This window comes from Melospiza melodia, assembly GCF_035770615.1.
Source record: "Melospiza melodia melodia isolate bMelMel2 chromosome 7 unlocalized genomic scaffold, bMelMel2.pri SUPER_7_unloc_1, whole genome shotgun sequence".
Taxonomy (NCBI): Eukaryota; Metazoa; Chordata; class Aves; order Passeriformes; family Passerellidae; genus Melospiza; species Melospiza melodia.
The window spans coordinates 11626170-11636528 of NW_026948497.1; the positions used below are offsets into that span (position 1 = coordinate 11626170).

At 53.1% G+C, this 10359-nt stretch overlaps 1 protein-coding gene across 1 annotated transcript; it reads right to left on the reverse strand.

Annotated features, from left to right (window-relative positions):
• Positions 1-691: 691 nt before the first annotated feature.
• On the reverse strand, positions 692-1867 carry LOC134432892 (zinc finger protein 239-like; the record flags this gene model as incomplete). Its single annotated transcript, XM_063181765.1, has 2 exons — positions 1793-1867; positions 692-1654 (listed from the first exon to the last, which is right to left on the reverse strand). Coding segments are annotated over exons 1-2 (1038 nt in total), but the record flags the coding sequence as incomplete, so codon positions are not given.
• Between the last annotated feature and the right edge of the window lie 8492 nt (positions 1868-10359).

The following is a 10359-nucleotide window of genomic DNA, read 5'->3' on the forward strand; positions in this document are numbered from 1 at the left end:
CAGGGACCCGCTCCCAAGGCTGTTGCCATGGCCACCAGGGCTGGGACCAGCTGGGATGCTCGGTTTCCACGAGCCAGGATTCAGGAATTGGGTACCACAATTTTCTGCTCCCACTAAAACTGCTCTGCCCTCACTGCCCTCCCACCTCCCCTGGAAAGCACAAAAGGGAAAGATCCTGGGCTGGGAAAGGAACGATTTATTGGGAACAGCAACAAGATAAGGAACAAATTGAACAGAAATTTTATTGATAAGAGAAAAACTATTTACAGGGAAAACTAAACGCAATTCACTGGGTCTGCCTGGCCACAATTTCCCCCGTCTGGAAATTTCACCCTTTTCTTCAGGGAGAGAGAGAGTCCCTTTCCTGCCCCTAGCAATGACCTGAGGTGGGAGTAAATGTAATGACAGAGCAATGGCCAGACCCTCATGTTCTTCCATCCCACATCATATCATTGGCAGAGGCAGGAAAAGGTACAGCTGTCTTCCCAGCATGGATCACAGGGAAAATGAGTCCCCAGGGCTCTTCCCAACGTGAGTTCTCCCACGGGGGATAAAGCTGGAGCAGTGCATGAAGAGTGCAACTCTTCCTGCAGTTGGGGCATGTGCAGGGTTTCTTTTACTGGTGACTCCGTTGGTGTCTGGTCAAGTGAGAGCTGCTGGTGAAGCTCTTCCCACACTGGGGACACTCGTAGGGCCTCTCCCCAGTGTGGATGCGCCGCTGGGTCATCAGGGTGTAGTTGTGCTTGAAGCCCTTCCCGCAGTCAGGGCAGCGGAAGGGCCTCTCAACCGTGTGAATCCGCTGGTGCTGGACGAGATGAGAACTGGTGTGAAACTTCTTCTGACACTCAGGGCACTTGTGGGGCTTCTCCCCAGTGTGGGTCATTTGGTGGATGATCAGTGGGGGCCTCCTAGTAAAGGTCATCCCACATTCCCAAAACTTGTATGGCCTTTCCCCAGTGTGGATCCTCTGGTGGCAGCTCAAGAGAGACTTCAGACTGAAGCTCTTCCCACATTCCCCACATTCATAGGTCTGTTCTCTGGTGTGGGTCTTCTGGTGGGAGATCAGGTTAGAGTTATGGCTAAAGCTCATCCCACATTCCCCACACTCGTAAGGCCTCTCCCCAGTGTGGGTCCGCTTGTGCCTGATGAGGTGGGAGTTGCGCTTGAAGCCCTTCCCGCAGCTAGGGCAGAGGAAGGGTCTCTCATCCGTGTGAATCTGCTCATGCAGGAGGAGATCAGAGCTGGTGTAAAACCTCTTCTGACACTCAGGACACTCGTAGGGCCTCTCCCCAGTGTGGATGCGCCGGTGGCTGACGAGGGTGTAGTTGCGCTTGAAGCCTTTTCCACAGTCAGGGCAGCAGAAGGGCCGCTCATCTGTGTGAATCTGCTGATGCTGGAGGAGACTGGAGCTGGTCCGAAACCTCTTCTGACACTGGGTACACTCGTAGGGCTTCTCCCCAGTGTGGATGCGTTGGTGCCTGAGGAGGGTGGAGCTGTAGCTGAAGCCCTTCCCACACTCCCCACACTCATAGGGCCATTCCCTGGTGTGGATCATCTGGTGGCTGATCAGGGTGCTGCTGTGCCTGAAGCTCTTCTCACACTCTGAGCACTTGTAGGGCTTCTTCTGATCATAAAGCTGCTCATGGACCACCAGCTCTGAGTTTTGGCTGAAGCTCTGTCCACCTTAATGGCTCAGGGTGGGTCTTTCCTCCTGAGAGCACCCTGGACTGGCTTTGGAGCCCCTCTTCCTTTGGGATCTCTGAGGCATTTCCTCCCAGTTGGAATTCTGCACCGTGGCACTGCTCAAAACGGCTTCTTCCACGAGGTTCTGCTGTGGGGATTTGTCCTCCCTGGTCTCAATCCTCATCTCTTTGTCTGGGGGCAGAAGGACAAGGAGAGGATGGGATTTGCCTCCGTGCCAGAGGGAAGGGGAAGGAGATCCCCCCAGTGCATCCCCGGCAGGACAGCATTGGCAGCAGGGTTGTCCTGCAGCCAGGGGCCGTGCTGGGCTGGGAGATGGAGCAGGAGAGAGGGGGAAACGGGCACTGACTTCCTCTTCACCTGCCTGGGTATCCCGGGGCATCTTCCTCTTCCTCGCAGCCTCCTTCTCCATCTGACAAAGGTTTCGGGATGGGAAATCCTGTTTTGGGAGAATAACAAGGGATAAGCACTTTGAGTTTTTTTCTGGTTTGAAGGCAAACCTGGGAGACAGTCTAAGCTAGAATTACAATTTAATAAGAAAATGAAGATCAAGGCAATGATAAAGAAACACTGTCTTAAACTGACAGAGTCAGGATATAACCTGACACCCTGTTGGTCAGGGTGGTTGCAGCAGTCCCATTAAATGGTGGCTTCAGTCCTGTTGGAGTGATGAACGTGATTCTGTCCAAGAAGTGATGCTGTAGAAGGGTCTGGTCTTCCTCTGAAGGTCCAGTGGTGGTTATGGAGCTCTTGTCCTCTGGCAATCCAGTAGGCAAGGTGCTGCTGGTGTTGCCAGCCTCAGCTTATATCCAGGTAGGAATGCTTGGATCCTCTCCCTGGGCAGAGCATCCCACAATGGGATGATGGAATTTTATCAGTCCCGCAGTGACACTCAATGGCCCATTCACAGAAGATATCTCCCCTGGAGGGCATTATCAGGGGTGAGTCAAAGAAGAGATAAAGAACACTGCCCCACCTGTTTATAGCAGTTGATGAAGATGGGGATTGAAAACATGCATTTGGTTACATCTTGCATGGCAACCTGAAACAGTGGGACAATCCCTGCTCAGGGAGTGAACACCACCCCCCTTATCCAAACTGGCTAAAGTGTAAATCCCCCACCCCAGGAAGGCCACACACAGAGGGGACAATGTCACACTTACCATGCTCCAGGTGAGGTCTCTGTCCCTGTTACTCCCTTACTCTCCCCCCTTTTCTCTTTCTTTCCATCTCTCTCTCTACCTCACATTTACTGTTCAATAAAATCCACCTTGGATTTGGTCTTTTTAGGACCTTAACTGGGGCAGAGGCATCTCTCCAGCAATTTTCTTAACCAGATTGTGACATTATTTTGCCATAGTGGGTTCAGGGCACTGTTCTCTGACCCCAAGTGCCTTTGACAACAGCATGGTTCCCTCCTATGAGGAGGTTGTGGTTCTCTCTGGAGAAACTCTTGGAAACTTGGACACAGCTTCCTCTGAGCAACTTATGGGAGAACTGATGAGGAAAATGGCTGTTGTAGGTGGCCAGTGAAAAAGAAAATATTTTGTTGTCCTTCTTTGAAATGTTTGTAAAATCACTGTAGGAAAGGGAGCAAATAATACCAGCGAGACTGACAAGGTTCATTCACCCCATGGTGAGGAACATAAGGCTGCTATAAATCCCACAAAAAGCCCAGCTCAAGTACCTAAATTCAAAAATAACTCTGGAATTCACAGGGTTGGGTTCTTTGCCAAATGTGAGAATCAGTATTCTCTTCATCCCTGTCACTTTTGTGACAGCTACAGACAGTTTCCCCTTTCTTTTAATAATCTGTATTGGGCCTAATTTCCACTTTTCTTTTATTGGAACCTGCCAGCAGCTGAGCTGGAGCTGTGCAGGAACCAATGAAACTTGGAATTGCCACAGAATTTCTTCTATTGTCAGTTTATTCCTGTTTGGGAGTTGTTTGCATTTTCATCACATATGACTCTTGGGAAGATCAAATATTCATAAAAGTGTTTTATGTAGGATTAAGTTTGATTTCTGCCTAATTTATTTTGTCCAGTGCCCTGGGGATGCTCAAGGGGTCTCTGTGCCTCTTACCCTCGGGCACGCTCAGGAGGAATTTGTTGGGATTGTCCCCAGGGCGAATCACCTCAGGCCATTCCCCAGGGGGTCTCCATCATTCTCACCCCAGGGAATGCCTGGGGGGTCTCCCTCCCTCTCATCCCTCTGCCAGGGGGTGCTCGGGGCAGTCTCTGTCCCCTCACCCTGGGGGATGCTCGGGGGTCTCTGTCCCCTCACCCTGGGGGATGCTCGGGGGGTCTCCATCCCTCTGGCCTCAGGCAATGCCTGTGCAGGGCTTGGGACCAGGGGCTCTGTGTCCCTCTGACTGCTGAGGGTGCTTGGGACTGGGGGGGCTCTCCGACCTTCTCACACCTGGGGAGGCTGGGGGGGTCTCTATCCCTCTCTGGGGTGACAGAAACAAAGTAAAGTTTGTTTCTGATCAGAAATCAAACTTAACCGTCCAAAAAATGACTTGAATTTGCTTTTCCCACAAGACACTTTTGATGGAAATGCAGAAAAACCCCAAACTTTAATAAAATGACAAAAGAAGCAAATTCGTGGCAATTCCAAGTTCCATTAGTCCTGCTCAGCTCCAGTTTAGCTGCTGGCACATTCTGATAAAAGAAATGTGGAAATTTGGCCGAATTCACATTTTAAAAAGGAAGGTAAAGCTCTGTGTAGGTGTTAACAAGGTTTAGAGGGACAAAAAGACAAAATATTCCTATATTTGGCAAAGCCCCGTAGTCTGTTAAAGAGAAAAGGGGGGTGGGCAAGAGAGAGGCAGAGACAGAGACAGGGCAAGTGTGACATTGTTCCCCGTGTGTGTGGCCTTCCTGGGGTGGGGTTTTACACCTGAGCCAGTTTGGGTAAGGGGGTGGTGTTCACCCCCTGAGCAGGGATTACCCCACTGTTTCAGGTTGCAATGCAAGATGTAACCAAATGCATGTTTTCAATCCCCATCTTCATCAACTGCTATAAACAGGTGGGGCAGTGTTCTTTATCTCTTCTTTGACTCACCCCTGATAATGCCCTCCAGGGGAGATATCTTCTGTGAATGGGCCATTGAGTGTCACTGCGGGACTGATAAAATTCCATCATCCCATTGTGGGATGCTCTGCCCAGGGAGAGGATCCAAGCATTCCTACCTGGATATAAGCTGAGGCTGGCAACACCAGCAGCACCTTGCCTACTGGATTGCCAGAGGACAAGAGCTCCATAACCACCACTGGACCTTCAGAGGAAGACCAGACCCTTCTACAGCATCACTTCTTGGACAGAATCACGTTCATCACTCCAACAGGACTGAGGCCACCATTTAATGGGACTGCTGCAACCACCCTGACCAACAGGGTGTCAGGTTATATCCTGACTCTGTCAGTTTAAGGCAGTGTTTCTTTATCATTGCCTTGATCTTCATTTTCTTATTAAATTGTAATTCTAGCTTAGACTGTCTCCCAGGTTTGCCTTCAAACCAGAAAAAAACTCAAAGTGCTTATCCCTTGTTATTCTCCCAAAACAGGATTTCCCATCCCGAAACCTTTGTCAGATGGAGAAGGAGGCTGCGAGGAAGAGGAAGATGCCCCGGGATACCCAGGCAGGTGAAGAGGAAGTCAGTGCCCGTTTCCCCCTCTCTCCTGCTCCATCTCCCAGCCCAGCACGGCCCCTGGCTGCACACAACCCTGCTGCCAATGCTGTCCTGCCGGGGATGCACTGGGGGGATCTCCTTCCCCTTCCCTCTGGCACGGAGGCAAATCCCATCCTCTCCTTGTCCTTCTGCCCCCAGACAAAGAGATGAGGATTGAGACCAGGGAGGACAAATCCCCACAGCAGAACCTCGTGGAAGAAGCTGTTATGAGTGACTCCAGGGCACAGGAATCCAATAGGGAGGAAAAGCCCCAGCAATCCCGCACAAGGATGGGCTGCAAACCCAGCCCAGAGTGCTCTGAGTAGGAAAGACCCAGCCTGAGCCAGGAGGGTGGGCAGAGCTTCAGCCAGAGCAGCACCCTGATCTGTCATCACATGATCCACACTGGGGAATGGCCCCATGAGTGTGGGGAGTGTGGGAAGGACTTTAGCTACGGATCCGCCCTCATCAGGCACCAACGCATCCACACCGGGGAGAGGCCCTACGAGTGTGGGGAGTGTCAGAAGAGGTTTCACACCAGCTGGAATCTCCTCCAGCACCAGCGGATTCACACAGAGGAGAAGCCCTTCCGCTGCCCTGAGTGTGGGAAGGGCTTCAAGCAAAACTCCCACCTTGTCACCCATCTACACATCCACACTGGGGAGAGGCCCTACCAGTGCGCCACATGTGGGAAGAGATTCACCAGCAGCTCTGACTTGACCAGACACCAACACAGGCACCAGTAAGGGAAGATGGAAATGCCCCAGCTGCAGGAGGAGCTTCATCCCCCAGGAGAAAACCGTGTTGGGAAGAGCTTGGGTGATCCATGTTTCCTGTGATCCATGCTGGGAAGACACCTGTCCCTATTCCTTCCCCTGTCAATGACATCGTGTGGAACTGATGAACATGAGGGTCTGGCCATTGGCATGTCATTACATTCACTCCCACCTCAGGTCACTGCCAGGGGCAGGAAAGGGACTGTCTCTCTCAGGAGAAGGGTGACCTTTACAGGTGGGGGATATATGTTGCTGGGAAGAGCCAGGCAGCTGTGTTGTAGTTTTCCCTGTAAACAGTTTCATTTATCCCTTCTGTTAGCAATATTGTTTCTGTTCTGTTTCTTCCTTATCTTGTTGCTGTTCCCAATAAATCGTTCTTATCCCAGCCCGGGGTATTTGCCTTTTGTGCTTTCCATGGGAGGCGGGAGGGCAGTGAGGGCAGCGCAGTTTTAGCGAAAGCAGGAAATTGGGGAATCCCATTCCTAAATTCTGGCCCATGGAAACCGAGCATCCCAGCTGGTCCCAGCCCTGGTGGCCATGGCAACAGCCTTGGGAGCGGGTCCCTGGCTGGGGCTGTGGGAATCTCTTCCCTCTGGTGCCAAAGGACAGCAGTGGAGGGAATGGCTGCAGCTGAGTCGGGGCAGGCTCAGGTTGGATGTCAGGAAAAGGTTTTTGCCCAGAGGCTGCTGGGGCCCTGCCCAGGGTCCCCAGGGAAGGGTCCCAGCTCCAGGGCTCTCTGAGCTGCAGCAGCGTTTGGACAGCGCTCTCAGGCCCAGGCTGGCATTGTTGGGGTGTCCTGTGCAGGGCCAGCAGTTGGACTGGAGGATCCTGATGTGTCCCTCCCAGATCAGCCAATTCTGTGGTTCTGGGATCCCATGAGCCTGGGGATGGGGCTGCCAATGGTTGCCATGGCAACGAGCTGTGGCTGCAGGGCTGAGCTGGTGTCCATGGCAACTACCCCTGGCATGGGGTCTCCATGGAGCTGCCAAGGGAATGACCATAGGGACAGGGGCTGGTGATGGTTGCCATGGAAACTGACCATAGCAACAGGGCATCCTGGTGATGGTTGCCATGGAAACTGACCATAGCAACAGGATCCTGGTGATGGTTGCCTGCTAAGGATCAGATTTGTCACAGGCTCTCAGAGGGGTTCCATGGGGACTTTCCAAGAGTCTCCAGGCTCTTCCAGAGCTGGAATGTCACAGGCAGAGACAGGGGCTCCATGGAGACCTCCCAGAGCTTTCTGGGGATGGTAAAGAGCCTTGTGGTCAGAGGCAGTCACAGCCATTCCATGGTGACATCCCAGGAGACCTTGGGCTGCAAAGGCACCGGTCTGTCACAGGCACTCACGGGGGCTCCACAGTGACATCCCAGGAGTCCCCAGGCTGGCAAAGGGCCAGGATGTCCCAGACACTCACAGGGGTTCCTGTCATGGGCACAGTGGGAGCTTCAGGCAAAAGCTTTATTTCTTTACCACAGAATCTTCTGCTGAGACATGAGATGGAGAAATGAAATCCAACAGCCACCATGGATCCTTTAACCCCTGCAGGACCCCTCAACTTCTACAATTCCTTCTAAGAGAGGAGAATGGGAGTGGCTGCATACAATCCCAGCCCCAGACTTTTTCAAAGGTGTAAAAGATTGGACAGGTAGAATTGAACTTTAACTCAATTTGTCCCACAGGATTAATGATAGAATACCAGATACATTTATACAAATACCGCTCTGATTGATTGTGATCATGATTTTACAGGAAGATCTTAACCAGAGTTATTTACTCCACAGTACAGGTGCTATAACAATTATTAGAATATAATGTTCTATGAAGCAATTTTGAGGTCAACAGGGCCTTGCTGGAGTTGCTGGAGCCCATTGCAGGCACAGAGCCTCCTTGTCCAGCAGGAACTGCCTTGCCTGTGCCATGAGCAGGGCAGGTCCCGCTGCAGGAAAAGCCCCAGGCCAGCCCCAGCACAGGGAAGGGCTCAGGCACAAGGGCAGAGTGCCGTGCTGGGAGCTGTGCCAGGGAGAGCCTGAGGCACCAAAGGCACCTTGGCAGCAGCAGCTGCCTGCAGGCCATGGCCAGAAGCCTCCCTTGGCAGCCGGGGCTGGTGGCCACCACTGCAGAGCTGCTGCCTCAGGGCTCATTCCTGGCTGTGCTCTGAAAAGCCACTTCTGCCCCAGGAGCCTGACTGGGAAGCCACTGGCCCTAGCACCTTGGGGACAAGATATTAATGACAAAACTCTTCATGGCAGCAGAGCCAAGGCAGGGGCAGAGGAAAGGGCAGAGCCAGGCCCAGGGGACAGGGCTGCCATGGCGATGGCTGTGAGGCCACTGCCCCTGCAGCAGCCTGGCTGCCCTCAGCAGACATTCTGGCCAGAAACGTTGTGAGGGCACGCAGCACATCACAGAACAGGAATTCCATCCTTGGGGATGAGAAGGTTTCACTGGGTCAGGTTGCACATAAGTCCTGATCTTGGAGTATTCCTAGGATTGGGCATCAACTTCTCTGTAAATGCACTTGCACTTTTGTGCCTTTCTCATAACTGTAAAATATTTCCTCTTTCTTACAAATGTAAATCCACCCTCATTCAGTTTAAAGTTATTGACCCTTTTTCTGTCTTGTCAAGATGTGGGAGAAAATAACTTTGACCACTATTTTTCCATTTTCACAGACCTTGGAGAGGACACAAAAATCTCCCCAGATGGGGTTTAGAGGCCTCATCACATAAGCATCAGAGAGAGGCTGAGGGGTGGAGACTGAGGACAGAACAGGAATAGCCTGGGAGGGGTTGAAGGGTGGTTCCACAGATGCTGGATATTTTTTCATTGAGGATATAAGCATGAGAAGGAAACAATGGCACCAAGGGCAGCTGGGGTGGCCCAGAGTGCATACCAGGAGAAAGAAATTTCCCTGGCAGGGCAGGACTGTGGTGCAGCATGTCCTCCAGATGGAGCCTGGAGCAGCCCAGGCTTTGTGTGGGCAGGCAGGGGCAGGCAGGAGGCAGAGCTGTCAGCAAAGGAAGGGCCCAGCCAGGTGGGGCAGCTGGGGGATGCCGACAGCCTGCAGGGACAGAGGCGCAGGGCAGGGACACCGTGGGACAGCCTGGGCTGCACAGGGCACAGGGATGGGCAGCAGCTGCAACACAGCCCTGCCAGAGCCAACATGGGCAGCTCTTTGGCCATGGCTGCTGGGCCTGGGACTGAGGCCACGATGGGACAAGTGACCCTTGCAGGGCTGGGGCCTCATTGCCTCCTTGTCCCTGCTCAGCAGCCTGGCAGGGGCCGCCCCATGTTCCTGCCCTTGGCATTGCACATGCCCACATGCCAGTGCCCATCCCGGGAAGAGCCCTGAGCAAGGAGGGTGGGACAGGATCTTCCTGGCCAGGGGCTGGGGTTCAGGCCTTGGCCCTTTGCATTCCTCAAACACATCCAGGTTTTACTCAGCATCAGAGACACCTTTCCCTTGCTTGTCCCCAGCTGCCATCACTTCCTCCAATGTTCTGTTCTGTATGGAAGCTGGCGACACTTTCTCAGTTGTGTCCCTGACAGAAATTTCTTCAAATACAAGAAACTTCAGGGTTTCAATAGAACTGAGTTCTTGAGGGTTTTGGGACATCACTGAGGGGGTGGTGACATCACAGAGCTGGCTGTGCCATCACAGAGTAGGGTGTGAGGCCATAGAGCAGATCCTGTCAACATAGAGGGTGGCTCTGTGGCATCAGAGAGTGGGTTGTGACATCACCTGGTGGCTGTGGAACATCATAGAGCTGGCTGTGGTATTACAGAACAGATTGTGACATCACATGGGCAGTGTGACATCACAGGGGCAGTGTGACATCACAAAGATAGCTGTGTAACATCACAGGTGTAGTGTGACATCACAGAGATGATTGCATGATACCACAGGGGCTATGTGACATCACGGGGGCAGTGTGGCATCTCAGGAGCTGTGTGACATCACAGGGGCTGTGTGAGGTCACTGGGGAGGTCACTCTGCCCCGGCCCCCCTCACAGTTCCCCCAGAGCAGTCCAACCCTGCTCATGCACAATGGGGTCCCCTGTCCCCCTGGGTCCCCCCACCCCCGGCCCCGCAGCCTCCCCAGAGGATGTTCCACGAGATCGACCCCAGAGCCTGACACGGGGATGGGGGGCCGGGGCCCTGGGGGTGGCACAGGGGAACAGGGACCCCCCAGCAGCATCCCCGTGTC